This window comes from Gigantopelta aegis, chromosome 4, assembly GCF_016097555.1.
Source record: "Gigantopelta aegis isolate Gae_Host chromosome 4, Gae_host_genome, whole genome shotgun sequence".
NCBI lineage: Eukaryota > Metazoa > Mollusca > Gastropoda > Neomphalida > Peltospiridae > Gigantopelta > Gigantopelta aegis.
Genome location: NC_054702.1, coordinates 106,345,203 through 106,366,200, shown reverse-complemented (window position 1 = coordinate 106,366,200; position 20,998 = coordinate 106,345,203). Strand labels below are relative to the sequence as shown.

Genomic DNA, 20,998 nt, shown 5'->3' with positions numbered 1-20,998 from the left:
TTTCATCATGAATTACCGCCAACACATGCAGTCCTTGTTAAGAGTACAAGTATAGTATCTGGCCCGTAAGCAGTAGGTCAAGTGTTGGGGGGGGGGGGGGGGGGGGGGGTCAACTTTGTATCAGACGGAATTAGTGTGGAGGGCGCCGCCTCTTTAGCGCTATCCTGGCATATTTTCTGTTGCTTTAAAAAAAAAATAAAAAAAATCACGCTTTTTGGTTTCGTTAATAACATTAATTAGAGATTCATCCCATGAAATAAACTGCAGACATCGTAACCATTTATACACCGTCTCACAAGGAACGCCTTTTTTTATACTATGACAATTATTACAAGTTATTTATTTCCGAGTCGATTGTTTTCTAAATTGCACATACAATTGTTGTTGTTTTTAAAGTTGTTTTGGTTATATCCAAAATACTTTTACTTTTTTTCTTACGTCAAACCAAACAGAAATTATTTACAAAAACTACCAGCAGGTAATACTATAGTAGTTATTAACCAGAGGAACTAATTTTAATCAATTGGGACGAACTATAGGGTCAATCCATTTCAAATCGGAAAATGTCACACGCTTTTCGGTTTCAGATTCACTTGAAATTTGTACCAACTATGCCCCAGTCATCTACACGAATACATCTCAGTTAGGGGTTCTGTATTTCAAGTATTTTTTGAGAAATGGTCATGTTGCAAACCATAGTAAGTGTAAAGTAATTTAGCTCGAAAATTGCCGTTATCGTTTCTGTCCTGTTTCAAGTCCTATTACCCGAGCAAATAATGCAAATAGAAATCTAATACTTTGTATAGGAATTCAATATAAAAGTTATAAAGGTCTGATATATAGCAGACTGGTAGTTTTTATTAGTCGCACTGAATGCTTAGAGACAACTGAAAAATCTGTAAAATTCCATTTTATTTTCTCATTACTTGTCTCATTTTATAGTGTGTAGTTTATGTGTACCAATACAAATTTCATTATTCATATAGAAGTCTTTGTAGATTTTGTTTAATTATGCATGATTTTAGCACAGACGAAGCACTGAGGTGGACTTGATAGAGAAACAAACAAAAAATAAATAAATGTGTGTAATACTGAATGAATGTAAAACAGTATTTTTGGTGTCTAAAAAACCCCAAGGCTGCTCGTAACATAACATGACATTTTAAAGATTCTTCGGTTGTCTCTAGGTATCTAGTGTAACTATTAAAAACGACTAGTTTCATGTTTCTATATACGTTATGTCCTGAGATAATGGGACTTAAAATACAGCACGGACACGATGAAAGTTAGCAAACTGACCATTTCTCAAAAACTGCTTGGAATACAGAGCCCATGTGGATGTTTGGAATATTTGATACAAATTTCAAGTGAATCTGAGACTGAAGTGCGTGGGCGACCCTAAATATTTTAGATGGATTTACCCTATTATTAAATGTTATGATGACATACTAGATGTCATAACAGAATATTGCTATTATCAATAGCTCCATATTTACCACAGATCTGTCCTTTTATGTGGATATTCCGCATTACTGGCTCCCTTGGAACGGAACTATCTTCCCCCCACCTCCTGGTTACGGGCCAGCAGTCCTTAGACATTTTCAGCAAAAGGTATTGAACAAGGTATTGCATCCCATTCCATTTTTGCCATTGATGCGTCATATCATCAAAATGGCATCTACATGGTGGCCGTAAACGTTTTGAAATACTTGGAAATAACTAGCACTATAAAACAACTTCTGTGCCCAAACTATTGCTTGATATACTAGTATATGGAAGCCAATGTCGATTGGAATCCCTATATAAAGATCAAGGCATGAACAGGAAATTACCTTCAATTAACTTTGGTTGATAAATCAATGGAAGGTGAACTGCTGTCATTGTCATGTAATTATCGAATGCTATGAGGTCATAAATATATATAAAGTACAATTAATTGTTTTTGCTACATGTAGGTTCCTTTGTTTTGATTTTGCCAGATGCCAATTCTGAATCATGTACACTGCAGCTTTGGTAAAGGGAGTGCTTTGACGAAGACAGGCAAATATTGTTTTATGGTAGAATTGCAAAAGTTACAATCTAGTATTTGTGCAATATTAAAAAACAGAGAGAAAAAAGTGGACCTCAGCTTTTGCGGGAGGGTTCGAACGACCCCCCCCCCCCGAACCCCCCTAAATACGGGCCTGAGACACGGACGTCTAAAAAAAAAGGGGCGAGACTAGCCTAATGGTAAAGCGCTCGCCTGATGTATGGTTGGTCTAGGATCAATTCCCGTCAGTGGGCCCATTGGGCTATTTCTTGAACTAGCCAGTGCACCACGACTGGTATATGAAACCACAGTATGTGCTGGGAAGACGGGGGGGGGGGGGGGGGGGGGGGGGGAAATGGCGTAACCTAGTCGTAAAGCGCTTGCTTGATGTGCGCTTGCTTGATATTTTTGTAGGCTCCAGCCAGTGCACCACGACTCGTATATCAAAAGCCGTGGTATGTGTTATCCTGTCTGTGGGATGATGCATATAAAAGATCCCTTGCTGCTAATCAAAAAGAGTAGCCCATGAAGTGGCGACAGCGGGTTTCCTCTCTCAATATCTGTTTGATCCTTAACCATATGTTTGACGCCATATAAGTTATAACTGTAAATAAAATGTGTCGAGTGCGTCGTTAAATAAAGCATTTCCTTCCTTCCTTAGTATCTAAGTATGTGCTATCTTGTTTGTGGGATGGTGCATATAAAAGATATCTTGCTTGTAATGGAAAAATATATTTGGGGGTTTCTTCTCTAAGAATAATAGTCAAATTTACAAATGTTTGACATCTAATAGTCGATGATTAATAAATCAATGTGCTCTAATGTTGTTGTTAAACAAAACAAACGCGTAAACACATCCTTATGGTTGCACTATACCAATTAATTTCCGGCTGGGTCGAAGGTCGAGGTGCACAAGTTAACACCACAAGTCCTGTGATTGGTTATAAATGTGAGTGTGTTGGTTGTAAAAAAAATTAGTTTCATCTGGGCTAAAAATGTATGCAATTTTATTTGATGTAGTACCACCATGTCAAGTAGCCCTGTGCTTGGAACATGTATGGGGTACCTGTAAAACAAAGTACTCAAATATTTTGCGAAACTAGGGGTGTTGTAGAAACATCTGGTTATACCAAAAATTAGCCATGAAAGGTACCATTTTCTGCAGTTAATACTTTGAGATAGGGGTTGTAGTACTGATATTTATGGGTCATAGTTTGGTTAATATATTGCATATAGTGTTTTTAAACACAAACGTTAACATGTAATTGTAATTGGTATAGTCCAACCTTATACAGGCCCCTTGGATACTAATATTGTGTAAGTCGTACGCTGAGAAGATCAGTATGTTGAACCAGTCTAACATCAAATCAGCTGACGGCCATCTTGGAGGAAGTGTTGAAAAGAAAGCATTTACTCGGAAGTTAAAAAATCAAAATGTCAGAGTCTTATGGTATGCATCCGTTTGATATGATTGTAACACTAAAGGGCACTTATCACTGTAATTTAAATTTGCATACATGCACCCAACACCCCAAATATTGTGCTTAAAAGTTAACGGTATTTTAAAAATATTGATGCTATTTTATTATACTATTTACTGTGTTACATATTTAATATTATCACTCATTTACTGTGTGTGACTGTCAAATGTCATCAAGCCTTGACCGTAACCTTTTTCAGTGGTGGGCCACCGGGCTACCAGGTTATGAAATCTGGTTGTCCTCAGTAAAACTGGTAGCCCCATAATTTTAATAATTATAAAAGCAGAATCACTTATTTTTATTTAAAGTTAAGGTAGGACTTTCCTTTGGCACTGTCACTAGCGTAGGCTATAACAAAGAACATTATAAATACTGATCATAGAGTTAGGGTTAAGGTTAGGGTTAGTGACAGTGCCTAAGGAAAATCCATCCGCACTGTCACTAACCCTAACCCTAACTCTATTTATTATAAGTACAGTGCTGTCCGGCGGTCACCTGAAATATGCCAAAAACCCGGTTTTTGGCATATTTACAATCAAAAAACCTTTTCGCAATCAAAAAACCTCACAAAAACCATAATTCTGCCAAAATCGTATCCAACAAGGGTTTTTTATATACTTTATTGACAGTTTATCAATATTATATGATTTACAATTTACATGAAGCACAAATATTGTTGTCAGACCTAAACATATGCCTTGTTTGTAAAATGCGGAACAGGACTGATTTTAGGGTCCGACTATTTACCCCCAAGATACCCACGAAATACACCCAAAACACATATTGGATGAGCAGCTTTCGGGATTGTACTATACGAAATAATGAACAGGTGTGTTTCGAACAATAGCTATTGCTTTAGTGACGTTTTTTGGAGTGTAAATATACCAAAAACCCGCTTTACAATATTTACAATAAAAAACCCATTTCCCAATCAAAAAACGTCACTAAAGCAATACCTATTGTTCGAAACACACGTGTTAATTGTGATTGGAGCTTCATAAACTCTAAAATCTGTTCTGTCCTGCTTTTGTGAGGTTTTTTGATTGGAAATGTTTTTTTTATTGTAAATATTGTAAAGCGGGTTTTTGGTATATTTACACTCCAAAAAACGTCACTAAAGGAATAGCTATTGTTTGAAACACACCTGTTCATTATTTCGTATAGTACAATCCCGAAAGCTGCTCATCCAATACGTGTTTTGGGTGTATTTCGTGGGTATCTTGGGGGTAAATAGTTGGACCCTAAAATCAGTCCTGTTCCTCATTTTACAAACAAGGCGGAAACGGACGTATGCGTATGTTTAGGACTGACAACAATATTTGTGCTTCATGTAAATTGTAAATCATATAATATTGATAAACTGTCAATAAAGTATATAAAAAAACCCTTATTGGATACGATTTTGGCAGAATTATGGTTTTTGTGAGGTTTTTTGATTGCGAAAAGGTTTTTTGATTGTAAATATGCCAAAAACCGGGTTTTTTGCATATTTCGGGTGACCCCTGTCCGGTGTATCAGCGCACCTAAGCATTCAAAGACCATTTTCTATGTGAACACTGTGAAATACTTGATAAAATATGTCTCTCACCAATGAAGCAGTGCATAATCTGAGATACACTACAAACTGTTTTATGTCAGTAGTAAATAAACATTTTAAAATTTTCCATAAATGTAAACACCCCCCTTGTATCCAAAACGATTTGCATTTCCCATAACCGCTACACTATTGTCCCAGGATTATTTTAGTTGGCTACTTTTTTGTTTTGTCTTGTTAAAAAATATTACTTTGAAAATGAACGATCACACATGACCCATCTCATGATCAGTTTCGGAATCGTTTTCTTGAGTGGCACAGTACTGCAGATGCATACATGTTCATTGCTATGCATGGATAAAATGCCTACATGGATTTTTTTCTCTCGGGTAGATTGTGCACACACGTGGATCTTATTTCGCTATTATTATTTTATTTTTTATTTTTTTGGTAACAATGTGACAATTGTGAACTGGAATGACTGTCAATTAAGGTGTAAAACTTTTGTTATGTTTGCATTTGTCTGTGTTTTCCTTTTCAGTTTAAATAAAAATAACCAAAAAAAATAATTACTGTAATTTTAAAAATGCGGGAAAGGTGTTTTTAGACAGGTTTTAACATTCTTAAAATAATATCAATACGGCTAACCTACTTCGTGTTTATATACACGAAAGCAGGTGAATGATTTATTTTGAAATTATATATAATTATTGATAATTCTATTAAAAAAACATTAATTGTACCCTTAACAATAAACATGTTGATACTTGGTTGAACATTGAAAAAATTAAACTTTAATTCGTTAAAAAACCCGACAACATGACAACTTCCTAAGCATACTTGAGCAAAATACCAAGTGCGCCGAATCACCGAACGCGCCAATACACCAGACATGGTTGTATTTATAATGTTCTTTTCACCTGACAGTGCCAAAGAAAAGTCCTACCAGAAATTGGTAGCCAAAATACTCTCGGCTACCACTAAGGTCGAGCCCTGGTAATAATGTTGTGAAGGGATCAACAAAACAGGATATTTTCTAAGCAGTGTAGCAGTATCAGGCCATTACTGTTGTAAATTGAGATAGGTATTTATTTTGTTTTATTAAAGGTACAGACCCTAGTTTCAGCTCGTAAAAAATGGACATTACGTTTTGTTAGTCTACAAACCTGCAACACATTTGGATAATGATTATCATAATCATACAGTTATAACAGAGTGAAGCTAAAGTCTAAAAATATCTACAGTTTGTCTCAACCATTACTTCTCAAACGAATGTGCATTTTCAAAATGATCAAAACTGTATTTTGGGGTATTACAAAAATCTAAATGACCAGAACCTCTTGAACGAATATGTATGGACATGAATATTCTAAATAATAAAATGTAAGCATTTAAATTATCAAAAATGTCTTTAACAGTAAAAAATATGTTGTAGTCGGGGTTTTCCCCCGAGGAATATAGTGTAGCAGGCCGCTACTACTTAGGTGTGCAAGTAAATGCTTTGGTGTCATGGAACCGCCTTAAATCAATTATTGCTACACTTGAATTTGCCATGTGTGACAATCGACTGTTGGTTGTAACAAGTTTTGAAACTAAACAGTACACAGGTATTCACACCTCTAATAGGTCAAACGTGTTCTTCATACTTAATTACCGTATTTGACCGGAAATAAGCCCATGTCTTTGAATAAGCCCACCTCCGTTTTGATAGCATTTAAGAAATTAGGCCCTCATTCGTAAATAAGCCCACCCCCAACTTCGTCACCTTATAAATAACATGAAATTGCAAGTTTGCTCAAAGTTCATTTAAAAGGTCATACCTCCTGCAGATAATTAAACACAAATGTAACACAATATTTTACCACCAGTGAGATTTAGCAGTCTAACAATAACAGTGTGTAACATTGTTTTCAATTTCATGCCTGCAGTATTTCTCTGAAGTATGGCCTCAGATTACAGTTATCTTCCCATTTGGTTGTCCAAAATCCGGAAGTTTCACCGCGCAAGTAGTCTGCTGTTTGACTGTGATTATTTCATGGCAGACAGCTATGAAGTGGCAACTGTTTGACTGAAGTGACAGGGGATAGCATGTAGTTTGTAAACATGTGTAACTTGTTGACATTGAAGACTTGTTTGTGGTAATTCCGGCCCATGCAAAAGTAGTGCTTTTTGTGTAAAATGGGTGTACTCCGGCCAGGTTTAGAGGGTGTGTCTGTTTAAACCAATATGCTGGGAGAAAGAGCTGGACAACAGGGGTTGTCCTTTTCAGGGTATGTGTCCCCCATGCAGGCAAAGGTACATACAAAACTTCACGGGCCTGCTGATATTAATAAAAATATTATAGCCACTAAGGCTATATAGAAACATATAGCGAAATTAATTGTGGTCTGAGGCCGTATCCAAGCCAAGTATGAACTAAAAACCAGTGTCTATTTTTACCACCACACTGGGTCCGCAGTTAATGCTAATTAAGCAAATACCGTATTCTGATTGGCTAAGAACAATGACCTTAGATTGACAATTCTTTGCAGTGTAAGCTAGCTGCCAGTGTCAGAAACGTGTGTATAGGCTATTGAGTTTGTTGTTAATTGCTGTTGTTTTAAGTCTTCTCAGCATTAAATTTTGGATGTAAATAAACAGCACTGGTAAGTAATTGTAACATAGAAGGTGTGTTTCTGATAATTAGATACTAGTAAAAAAAAAACAATTTAATTAATAAACAATTATTATTTATTAATAACAAATGGAACACTAATTAATAGATGTGCTACTGAACGTTTTTTGTTTTTTTCCTAGTTCATTTAAATATTGTTATTTATTTTAATTATTATTATTAAAAAAATTTTCAACAAAACTGGCCCCTTGTCTGGGAATAAGCCCACCTCATGCCAAGCTCACAATGAGTTGTCTTGGCCCCCTGGGCTTATTTCCGGTCAAATACGGTAGGTGCCAAACCCTCAATACCCTTTCATTTGACAATGGTTGATTGCTAACTGTCATAGACAACGAAGCTGGCATGCTTCAAGTGTGGCATCATCTTGTCTCCCCCTCCACTTCACTATGAGTACATCCTTTAATTGTTAACCACGAGGCAATTTGAATTGCAAACTTTAAACAAAAATGCCACAGGAAGTATATACTAAGTACGAAAGGTCAATTACTAATATGTGTGACATCACTTTTCACAATGTAAGTTCCCGCAAAATCGAGACTATAAAAAATCCTGCTAAACAGGTACACGGACTGTAGATGAACTTCGTGTTGGACTGTCAAGTGCCCTGCGAACCGGTTCAAATCCCACTGATACACATTTGTGTTTTTTCATTCGTAATCAATTTTTTTTTTTATCGGTGCATTAAGTGTATTCGACTCCAAAACAGCCGGCTTTTACTATAACGCGAGCTTCGGACAACGCAATCGACATTGTTACTGACAAGTTACAAATTTGTACCGGACAATGACCATGACCGGCCGCTTATTTCAAGGCTTGCTATATTTAAGAAATACACTACAAATAATTAGTACCAGTAATTTTAGTTCAAATGTGTAATGCGTTTGATTTGAGCGCATGATGGAACTCTGATTCAGGTTTACCTGAACCGGAACACTGAGAAGTTCAGTTAACACAGCAATCTGAATCAGGATCTGGTGATTGTGTTGAACACATTCTCCAGTAATGTGATATCGAAAACATAATAATTATTATTATTATTATTATATATATATATATATATATATATATATATATATATATATATATATATATATATATAGAATAACTGGTTACTGTCTTAAGATATTCTGTCACATTAAAAAGCATTTCTAAACTCTAATTCATAAATAAATAAACAAGTTTTGTATTGTTATCGCAAAATTAAAACTTATTTGTATTTACGGCACTTCAAAAAATTATTTAACGAGTATGTTTATTGAAAATCTGCTCTGAATAATCGAGTCGATTCGGACTTATGTCGTGTGACCTATATTTTTGGTCAGTGACCGAAAATATAGAGATTTATCTAGTCATCATATCTTGCCAATGCATACAATGATTGCTGGATAAATAGGAAATAACTGGTTACTGTCTTAAGATATCGGCTTTATCCTGCAAAGGTTAGAATTTTTCCTGAGCAGAATAAAGCCGATATCTTAAGACAGTAACCAGTTATTTCTTTAACCTGTGATCCTACAGGGATATTCGGAAAATCATTATTTATTCCAGTTTTGTGTACTCAAATTGAGTATTGTCAACCTAGCAAGGCTTTTGCCATATGACGTCATACAAGATACATGACATCATTATTTGTAAGACGCTAGCTACATTCTGTCGCATTAAAAAAGTGTTTCTAAAGTCTAATTCATAATTAAATATAAAGTTTTGTATTGTTATCGCAAAACTAAAAATTATTTGTATTTACTGTACTTCGACTTATGATTTAAAGAGTATGTTTATTGAAAATATACTCTGAAATACTCGAGTCAAGTTGGGCTTATGTCACATGACCTATATTTTTGGTCAGTGACCAAAATTATAGAGATTTATCTAGTCATCATATCTTACCAATGTATACAGTGATTGCTGGATAAATATATATGTATACACATGTGTATATTATTTTCATTGAATAGTCGTACTTGATATAATAATCATGGGAAACAAAAGTTTAGTTCCGTGTTTTTACCGACACGGTACAGGAAACGGTTGTGGCCTCCAGTACCATAAACCTATATAAATGCAGGTAGATCTATGGCATTTGTATTGTTGTCAGTTTCGATATTTAGTCCTTCTGAATCCGTCAAAAATTACAATACTTATATTAAAAAATTACTGTTGGATCATATATTTTATTGTGTACTAAGCCAAAACAAGCGTGCAAAGAATAACTGTTGTTCACCTTAGTGTTTTTTCTCATACTGTTTTATTAATAATTTCATGTATGTCCACAATGCATACAAACAACTTGTCAGATTTCTTTTTATCATTGTGTATTTGTTACTTCGATTTGATTTTAAATATAAAGACAAACAATGTGTTTCTCAGAGTCATATGTTTGTTTTGTATCCTGTGTTTCAGATTTTCTCTTCAAGTTTCTAGTAATTGGAAGTGCTGGCACAGGAAAATCTTGCATTCTGCACCAGTTCATTGAAAACAAATGTAAGTGCTTTTTTCATATTAGTGTTTAATGAAAATTGTTACTTTGAATACTGATAAAAAGTCTGACTCCCTTGACACTGATTATATCTAAAAGTTAAGCTTTGTTTTGTTTAAAAACACCACTAGAGCACATTGATTTATCAATCATCAGCTATTGTATGCGAAACATTTGGTAATTTTTACATATAGTCTTAGAGAGGATACCCGCTACATTTTTCCATTAGTAATTTAGTAGCAAGACATCGTTTATATGCACCATCCCACAGACAAGAAAGCGCATATCATAGCCTTTGATGTGCCAGTTCTGGTGCACTGCCTAGAATAAAAAAAACTAATGTGCCCCCCCAACAGGGATTGCAACCGTGCATCATGCAAGCGCTTTACCATTGGGCTATGTTCCACCCTGGCTTATATCTAAAATATTGAAAAATAACCTTGGTACCTTTAAGTTAGAACAGAATTTCAAGTTTTTTAAAGATCAACTTTAGCTTTTAAGTTATATTGTTAAATGGGTGTCTTATTCCTTATTAGACTTTGGAACAACATTTTATGTTACTTTCAAACTAATTAATATTACATGTATTTCTTCATTTTCTTTGATCAATTAAAACTTTTTCCTATTTGATTTCAGTTAAGCATGATTCTAACCACACAATAGGGGTGGAGTTCGGTAGCAAGGTTGTGAATGTTGCAGGCAAAGCAGTCAAACTACAGATCTGGGACACTGCTGGCCAGGAACGATTCAGGTAGACTGCTGTTAGTTTGACACCATTAGCATATTCATTACAAGTTATAAATTCATAAATTTAAACAGTCAGACCTTTAGATGTCTTCCCCCCAAACAACAAAAACAAAAGTGAATTCTGAAATTACTCCATAGACTGAAGATTTTGAATGTTCCATTTTTACACAAGGCATCACAAATTATTGTTAAGTCACTGACATAATAGTTTTTTGAGATACCGTGTATTAGCCGACTCCTTTGATAAGCCGACCTCTTAGTTTGACCCTAAATATCTAGTACAAAATCATTGGACTTGTGTATAAGCCGAAGTTATCTTTTGTCCAGAATAGACTTGTGCTTTTCTTGTTCATTATATTTGTTTTCCCTTTAATTATTACAAAAACAGTAATTGCAATCGCAATCAATGCGGCAATGCTAACATATACCATGCTGTGAAAAATAATTTAGAACTGATAAAGCATAACAGAAAAATAAATAATTCAAGCTGTAACAACATATCACTGCACACAAGTAATTAATTTATTCACTGGACCATACACACAGAAACAAAGGATCATGCGGTCCATGATTGCAGCTGTTCACTGTATATGGTATGGTCATGTGACAATAGTGGGAGTAATTATCGTCCTAAAATTCATGTTATGTTTTTTCAGTTGGTAATATTAATAATGAGCTTAATTTATTTATGGCATTACTTTACAGTTTAATGCACCCTCCCAACAAAACAATAATATTAGAAATATAATACTTGTTTGAAGAAAAACACCGTTTTGTATCTTAAATTTGCTATATGAAAGACTGGTCCCAGCACAGGTCAAACCAAGATGGCGGACAGATGGAAAGAATACGTTTTTACCATTGAAATGACAAAACAAGTAATTTTGTTTTTATTATTCATCAAACTTATAATGCATTCAAGAACAAAAAACTGCATAATATTGCATGATGGGGTGTTTTATTTATACTGTGCACAAATTATTGTTACATAATCTGTGAAAGGCTAAGGGTCTGTTCAAAATCTATACGTTGTGGTCGGGAGTATTTTTGATCAGAATTTTATGCTCCAATTTGTTGCCTCCGTGTATAAGCCGACTCTCTTCTTTTGGAAAGTGTTTCTAGACTTCAAAAGTCGGCTAATACAAAGCAATATACTGTACTAATTATATGTTACAATTTCAGTTCAGTTTCTTCTCATTCAAAATATTTGTAAGTATCATTTCATTTTAAGCAATGTGACAAGCAGATTTTACTATTTCATGCATTTTGGAGATTTTTTTTATAAACCAAGTACCATAAGTAAAAAAGTGTAATGTAACAGTCTACATATATTTATTTGAGTATGATGTAATCTGTTTTTCTAGATCTGTGACGAGGAGTTACTACCGAGGGGCAGCTGGTGCCTTACTCGTGTATGATATTACCAGGTGAGTACGGTTGGGAGAAGAAAGGGATATGTCACACAAGCATGTTGTCAGTCAGTGGCTGTTATCGGTGGTAACTGTCAAATATGTATAATGTTGCAGGGACCATGGAACAGGGAGAGGGAGAAGAACATGCCCCCCTTTACTGTTCTCAAAAGGCTGGAAATGTTGTATTTCAACACCTGAAATTAAACATTTTCTTGGGGAATATACCCTCAATCCTAACAGCTTTAGGTCCTCAAATACATGTTTTCACCCCCCAAACCATCCAACAAAAAGTGCCGCCGCCCCCCCCCCCCCCCCCCCCCCTTCTTTCAAACACTAAACTCTGCAGCCAAATATTATCCCAGATCCCAAATTGTAGCAGTGTAATGTAATCTGTGCAGTTTTCCTAAGACATAGCTTTGAATAAGCAGCCTTCCTGTTTGTATAAGCAGCAAGCAGCTTTGTACTTTAATATGCAGCTTCCTACTTTAATATGCAGCTTCCTACTTTAATATGCAGCTTCCTACTACAATAATGAATACCAAATGTCTAATCATCCATGTCATTTTGGATTTGGGTATATATTTGACATAATTTAAATAATTTGTAACATTAATATTTTGTTTTAGCCGAGAAACGTATAATGCACTGACAAACTGGCTGACGGATGCAAGGACGCTGGCAAGTCCTAATATCGTGATCACACTCGTGGGCAACAAGAAGGACTTGGAATCGGAAAGAGAAGTTACCTTCCTGGAAGCCAGCAGATTTGCTCAAGAGAATGGTTTGTTTGTCATAAAATATTAGATAACTAACTCCATTCATAATAAAGTGTTGTAATAATTTAATATGTTTATAAGTGTGGGGAAATGATATATGCTGTAAAATTATTTCAAGTGAAGCAGATGTTCTGGGTTAGGTTCACTTAATTGATATTACATTTTGTCCAAAAATCTTAGTAAAGTTTTATGCTTGCCGTATTGTTGCAAATTGAATGACTGGGATTGACCCAAGATTGATTGTGCACCAGGCAAGCACTTTACCACTGGGCTACACCCCATCCCCTATTATTTTAAGAGATAGAGTGCCAACCTTTATTATGAATAATTTTCTCAGTAACTGGTGTTCGGAAATGTTACGTTCTGCAAAGTTACTATTATTTATTTCTATATTCCTGCTGTTGTCACAGAAACAAGATATACTTTACAGCCTTTTTTCTTCAGAAACAGAAACTTTGAAAGATAACATTTAAAGAAAAAATATCCACAATTTATTAAGAGGTGGCATAGAAATATGTGAATAAAATTTGGTGATTCATCTATACCTCCATGTTGCATGTGGTTTTTATCACAAATCTAATCACGAATTTTTCGTTAAGTATTACTGTTTCTAATATGGTTTTGTTTTTACAGAGTTGATGTTTTTGGAGACGAGTGCTCTAACTGGGGAGAATGTAGAAGAGACATTCTTGAAGTGTGCCAGAACGATATTAACGAAGATAGAATCAGGTAATAGTGAGGTCAGGGTCATACACAGACATCTTTTTAACCTGATCAGCCCAGTGGTAAAGTGCTCGCTTGGTGTGCGGCCGGGCTTGGATCGATCCCTGTCGGTGGTCCCAGTGGGCTATTTCTCGTTCCAGCCAGTGCACCACGACTGGTATAACAAAGCCGTGGTATGTGCTATTCTGTCTGTGGGATGATGCATATAAAAGATCCCTTGCTACTAATGGAACAAATGTAGCAGGTTTCGTCTCTATGACGGTCAAAATTATCATGTTTGACATCCAATAGCTGATGATTAATAAATCAATGTGCTCTAGTAGTGTCGTTAAACAAAACAAACTTCTTTTAACCTGATCTGTCAGTAGTGTTTTTGCGTAACTTCTTTTCAGGTTATGAACATTTTGAATCTGTTGTGGCCTATGTTTGTCCTAGTATAATTGAAAGTACTGATTTATCCTGCCTTACATTACAATGTTTCAGGCGAGCTGGACCCAGAGAGAATGGGATCAGGAATTCAGTATGGGGATGCCTCGCTTCGAAGACTACACCGACAGCAGCAAACGACAAAGCGCTCCGACTGTGCCTGCTAGCAGACAGCCACCTCGCGGATAAACAAGTGCTTTCAGAAGATACCATAACGCAGAGATCTGACGAGGATTTCATCTTGAATAAAACATGTCTCAAGTTTTGACTCTTTCAAAGGTCTATGTGCTGTAATTTATATTCACAAACTGTTGAGAAGAAATTAATGCAAGTGTCACATTTGACAATATGGCATCCTTTTGCCATCAGAATTACTTCTGCATTTCTTACTCTTATTTGTTGTGCCATAAGTGTGATTATTTTGTTATTATAAATGAAGCCATGTGGGATGTTTAGTCTAGCATGATATGATCATTCTCAAAAGACTGATCTTGACGCAGATTTGGTTGTAAGCCGTTCTACCTTTCACCATGTAAAATTTTTGTTCTTTCACTTTTCACAGCTTCCATTTCCATAGCATTTACTAATACATATCAAAAGTTGCGACATATTTGGCATATTTTGGCTGTGTAATGTATTTTATCCTGCCAGGGAACATTTCGTTCAGTGTCGTGTCGCGATTTGCTACTCAAGTTTTAGGGATCACTACACAATTTTAAAACATTAAACAGTAGTTGCTAATCAGTTTTCAATTGATTAGAAATATCGCTAATCAAGATTTTGAAAACAAAATGTTCCCTGCCTGCACTATCTGGGTACAAACTGTACTGATACAGCAACCGATGAAATCCTAATTTGTGGTTTGTGGTCTCCATTGGCTATTCTTGTATAGTACTAAGCACTCGTATTGTGTGGTGTTGCCTGAAGTGTTTGCTGATGGGAATTTCTCATATTGAACAAATTGAAGCCAATATCCTCGGTAATTAACTAGTTAGTGTTTTTAATCCAGCAATGTACGATATTATACTGTTAAAAACAATTATGCAGCTGAAAATTTAAACCAGAGTCACGTGACAAGTGATTTCCTGCTACTTGCATTATCAGCTTTTATCTCATCAGTACAAAGAGTGATTAACCTTGAATACCGTATCTGATTCATAGCAAGTGTCAAAAGATCGCAATGATTTTATAATTTAAATGTGAATTTTTAAAATATACACATGACCCTTGATAAAATTATCATAACACTATCACTGTTATAGATATATATCCAGAGATATTCCGACTTGAGTGGTTCTAGGAACACCTAATTTTCATTCATGCTTTTGTGTCTAAACTTAAGTTATAAATGATTCTTTCATTAAAGTTTCTTGTGCAGTATTGTACTTGAATCATTGTTGATGAGTTTATATTTTGATATCCCAGAAATCTCAGCTATGTTATTTAACATTAACAAACATGAAGGGGACATGTCACTTTCTTGATTTATGTAGTGCTCCAGTCACTTGTGTTTTGACAACTGCCTTTAAATAATATTTGCAAGTGACATTTTCTCTTGCATTATCTGTTATATAATGAATAAATCATATATAATTATCAGGGTAAAGATATTTGTAGAATCTCATTTTCTGCTGTTTTATCATAGACGTTGGTATTGAAAAAAACATAGTTGCAGACCCTAGTTTCAGCCCGTAAAAATTAAATCAAAGTTTGGTTAATTTACAAACCTGTAACACATTTGGATAACATTACAGCCGAGAAAAACAGGAGTATGTGACGTTGAAATGGGAAATTACCCTTAAAAACAGACTAAAACTCTACTACATAACCGTAATTTCTCAGATGCACATGCCTTTTTAAAAATATTAAAAATGCATATTGTGATATTAAAAACACCAGGATGACCAGAAACACTTCGGTTGTACGAAAATGGATAAACTAAACTATAAAATATAAGTAATGCTTGATTTCAATGATCATAAAACGGCTCTAATAGTGATAAATATGCCTTAGTGTTTAAAAACTAGGGCTGTCCCTTTAAAACAAAAAGTTTTTTTCAAATCCTGTAAAAGTGCACAAACCAAACCCCCTTAAAATATGTTGTCTATCAGACAGATAAATGATTAATTCAGGAAATCTACTGTTGTTTTAGTACTGTATAAAATACTGTTTTCCATCTGACATCTTTCTTACAAGTTTGTTTAATTGCATTTAACGTATAAATCATTTAATGGATACCTTTCTATTTGGGACACGTGTTCACGAAGTGGTAATATGTATACACAACCCCCAGTCCCATGAATTAACTACAGAAAAAGGTCAAAATTGTTTATAACTTTGTTACGGTTTGTATATTAGAGTTGAATGTTTTAATGGATGGCTTTAATATTTGGTATGAATGTTCACACCTAGTTCTATGAGTAAAATCTCAACAAACGCTATTACACTTCAAAATACAAAATCTTTTTTTTTCATCCGGCAAAAACTTAATGCTTTACAGCAAGATCCTTCTCATGCTGTACATGTATCATTGTTTGTTTTTGTTAATCACTTGTCATAGGTAATGTGCTAGCTACTGTGTTTGCAATTAGTGTTTCTGACTTTTGTTATTTTATGCAACGTATAGTGCTCGAGTGGAAATGGGGTATTGTAACAATGTCAGGACAAATTCCTTCCAAACGCCCTGCCTCCTACAAAATGGTCTATATTGTTTATAACTGTTGAATAATGTACATATTTGAGACTGGCCTCAATGGTAGAACTCGTGGTTAAAATATTAACTAAAGACCGGCAAATACTGGGTTGGCCTGGTACTGCCTCCCACCCAGAGCGAGTTAACGATTTAGATAGCATGCTTGAACCGTAATTGGATATAAGCACAAAATAATTATACATTTTTTATTGCAGTTGTCTTAACTTCATGTTATGAGTATAAATTTGATGCCTGGCATCCAATGCAAGGGCCCATTGGCATATTTCTCATTCCATCCAGTGCACCATGACTGGTATATGAAAGGCTGTGGTATGTGCTATCCTGTCTGTAGGATGGTGCATATAAAAGATTCTTGCTGCTAATCGAAAAAGAGTAGCCCATGAAGTGGCGACAGCAGGTTTCCTTTCTCAATATCTTTGTGGTCCTTAACCATATGTCCGACGCCATATAACCATAAATAAAATGTGTTGAGTGCATTGTTAAATAAAACATTTCGTTCCTTCCAATGCAAGGTAAAGTTTTGTAAACAAATGGAAAGGTTGTTTTGTAATTGCATTATGCTAGGGTGAGATCTAGCTCAGTTGGTAGAACCCTCACCTGAGGTGCTTTGGTCAAAATATTTTACTGATTTGGGTTTTCCTGCACACCAGTGCCCCACGACTAGTATATCAAAAGCTGTGGTACGTGTTGTCCTGTCTGTGGTAAAAGCACATATTTAAGGATCCCTTGCTGCTAATGGACAATGTGGCAGGTTTCATGGAAATTATGGAATACATAACAAAACAGGGGAAGTGCCATTTTAGTTGACCTTCTCTGAAAACTTTCCAACACTTTTATGGATTGGTTTATTTTTCATTATGCTATACATAACTTGGGCCCTGTTTTATGAAGCAATGTTAGTGCTAAGATCATCTTAAGTACATTAGGTAGCTATGCACTTAAAATCGCTTTGTAAAATGGGGCACAGATGCCACAATGGATTTGCATTCTAGTTGACACACCAGTATTGGTGGATTTCTGTATAACGTTTTGGATGGAATTTGTCAGATTTGATGGTTTAAATGGACCAATTTGTTATTGATGTGGTAAATCGTGATAGATTTGCATGACTTAATTTACAACTGAACAAGTTTCATGGACCTGAAATCAGTGAGTTTGTGTAACTGAAATTTGTAATGTATTACAAAACAGTTTAAGTGGACCAAACTTTTAATGTTGCTACATCATTTGCCTTTTAATCCCCAGAAGTACTTACTGCAATAGAATTATCTTTCCAGGCTTTTTAAAAAAAAACCTGTTGAAGTTCCAGAAGCTAGATCTAATATATAATTTATGAAATTGTTTATAATTTAACCTCTGGCCTTATTCGTATAAAACATTTTAAACTTTAAAAGTGTAGACAAAAGGAATCAATAACATTTGAAAACTATACGGTCAAATGTCTTTACTAAAATCTTGACTTTCATCTTTAAAATGTTTTATAATCTTGGGCTGAGGTCTAGGATCACACTTCTAGGTTGTGTATTTTATTGTTATTTTTTCTCCAAGTTAAGAAGGTGTGTTTAATAACACTTCATTGCTTATAACACATTTAGTGTTTAGATGTTATTGTTAATTAAATCAAAACCACTGCTTGCATTTTGCATGGCATTGCCATCATGTTAGTCTTTGAACTATATGGAAACCAAAGGTCAGACTTTATTAGCAAAGGTTTTGAATGTTGTCACTTTTTAATATATTGTATTGTGACATGTGGTCAACAATAAGATAAATCTGTAGGCTACAACTCTATAGGCAGTGAAATTTGAATACTTGAAATATGACGCTTAGTACTGTCTTTGTGTATGTACATGTATTACCAAACATAGAGGCTTGGTAAGAATAGCGTCAATTGTCGGTTTTGATCAAACAAATAATCAAAATATGTTTAGTGATTTTCAGATTATTATTGCTATGTACTCTAATACAGTCAAATGTGTTAAAGTGACCTCATTTAATAGCAGCCATCTCTCACAACTGATCTGATAAAACAATTACACTTGTTTGTACATCACAGCTTTTTGGAAATATTCTTTTCATAATTGTATCTAATCAGAGTTGCCTCCCATGACATCTGTTGCATATTTGTATATTTGTGTTTACAGCTGACAGATGCTTGATTCATTATTCATTATCACAGAGTTCACCACTCATTGGGGAAATGCAAAGCCCCAAACAGCAAGAAAGCATTAACCAGACAGCTAAAACAGTTCATGTGTGTTCCCAGGACAGCATGTTTGAACTGTAGTAGAATGCAAGTACATACACCAAAAAAGAGAAAGATTATGGGCCGAATTTACAAAACCTATTTTTGACTTACACAAGTTTACACACTTATAGTTACAATGCTATAACACCCGTGTTTAACAAAAACAAGCTTCGTATTTTCGACCCAATTTCTTCTCAGTCTATTTGCAAGGATTTTTCTATAAGCTTTATAATTAAAATTAAACATTTTTTTGTTTTCTTTTGCACATGAGAGAAACTATCCTACCTATCAGTAAGGGATAAAAGAAACTTGTAGTATATGATCCTCTATATGCGTTTTTCTTTTTGTATTATTATGAAAGATATTGTCACATAAATGTTTAAAAATCATATGCTTGATGTAAATAGTTCTAAAAGTTTTGTGTATATGTGTAAATACATTGTTGTACATAATTAGTAAATTGAATATTTTATATTAGGTACAATATTTATGTATAATGTCTGGGTTTTTGGTCAGTGCTATAGCATGCAGTTTAAAATTTTGATTTGTTCATAAAAAAACATGAATTTTATGTACTTGTATCCTTAAGTAATTTGGCATTATTTCTATTAATCCCACCATTCACACTACCGGGTATGTCTCAGTACTTCTGAAGTTAGTTTTAAAAAGTTAAGAATTACTCAGTTATAACTTGGCATACATTTTTTCAAACACGAATGGAAAAAAAAGAAAGAAAAAAAAAGAAAAAGAGTAGTATGAAAAAATAACTCCGTTTCCCATTTTCCAGTAATCACTTCTGTAAATTTTCCTTTAAATATGCCTCAAATAAGAACCCCACCCACATCTACAAAACCCCCAACATAAGATATTTTTTCTAATAGTGCTAGTATTGATACAAACAGAAAATAAGTGAAAAGGTTGTATTTGCACTGACCAGCAAAACAGACAGTAAAAAAGAAAGATATTGGTAATTAATACTTGTGTGATCCATATGTTATATGCACTGTGTGCTTTAGTAAGGCTGCTAACTCATCCATGTGTTGTATGTAAATAAGTACATAATTATGTATATGAATAAATGTTTTACAGCTATAGTGAGTTTACATTTCATTCATGTGTGTGTGTATAATATACACATGTATATCACATTGGTCCTCACACCACAAGCTTGGAGCCTGAAAAAATTAAATTGTATTACCAACAAACACACTTGATATTAGTTTCATTTCACACTTTATTTTACAAACTGGAAAAATAGAATTATTGTTATGTAAAAATACTACATAAGTGCAAAATTACACAGTAACAGCACTTATTTTTATACTATATAACAACACATAAACTAGTACATGTATAAACACTGACTAAAAATTTTAGTTAACCACTTTTTGTTTTAGATAAAACTATAAAAATTACATTTATGTACTTCATTCAATACAATCCAAAGAATACTGATAATTTAATAAAGAAGAAAAACAAAAGATTTTTTATTTTTTATTAAAGACTACAAAGTGAGCAAATCGTTTTAGAAATTAACAGATGTGAAATAAAAGTATATTGTATTATATTTTGCATGACTAGCATAGCACATGATTGAATTTGAAAAATATGGGCAGTATGAATTTTAAAAACAGAAGTAAAGTTTTAAAAATGTTCTGAATTCATTTAAATGTGCCAAACTATAAATAGGAATCAAATTCAACATAGCGTAATCTTGAACAGAAAACAAATCTATTGGTGATGTGGCTATTTTCACCAT

The 20,998-nt window shown here is 34.4% G+C and overlaps 1 protein-coding gene across 1 annotated transcript; it reads left to right on the top strand.

Annotated features, from left to right (window-relative positions):
* Positions 1–3,390: 3,390 nt before the first annotated feature.
* LOC121371676 (ras-related protein Rab-4B) lies at positions 3,391–20,331 on the top strand. The gene is made up of 7 exons (XM_041497745.1): positions 3,391–3,479; positions 10,119–10,199; positions 10,831–10,945; positions 12,306–12,368; positions 12,980–13,134; positions 13,763–13,858; positions 14,336–20,331. Exons 1-7 carry the CDS (start codon positions 3,464–3,466, stop codon positions 14,443–14,445), a joined length of 636 nt encoding a protein of 211 aa, XP_041353679.1. The 5' UTR covers positions 3,391–3,463; the 3' UTR covers positions 14,446–20,331.
* Positions 20,332–20,998: the final 667 nt, after the last annotated feature.

Coding starts and splice junctions, on each gene's coding strand:
- LOC121371676 (XM_041497745.1), top strand. Junction 10,200..10,830: donor CCAGTTCATTGAAAACAAAT/GTAAGTGCTTTT, acceptor ATTTGATTTCAG/TTAAGCATGATTCTAACCAC. Junction 13,135..13,762: donor CAGATTTGCTCAAGAGAATG/GTTTGTTTGTCA, acceptor TTGTTTTTACAG/AGTTGATGTTTTTGGAGACG.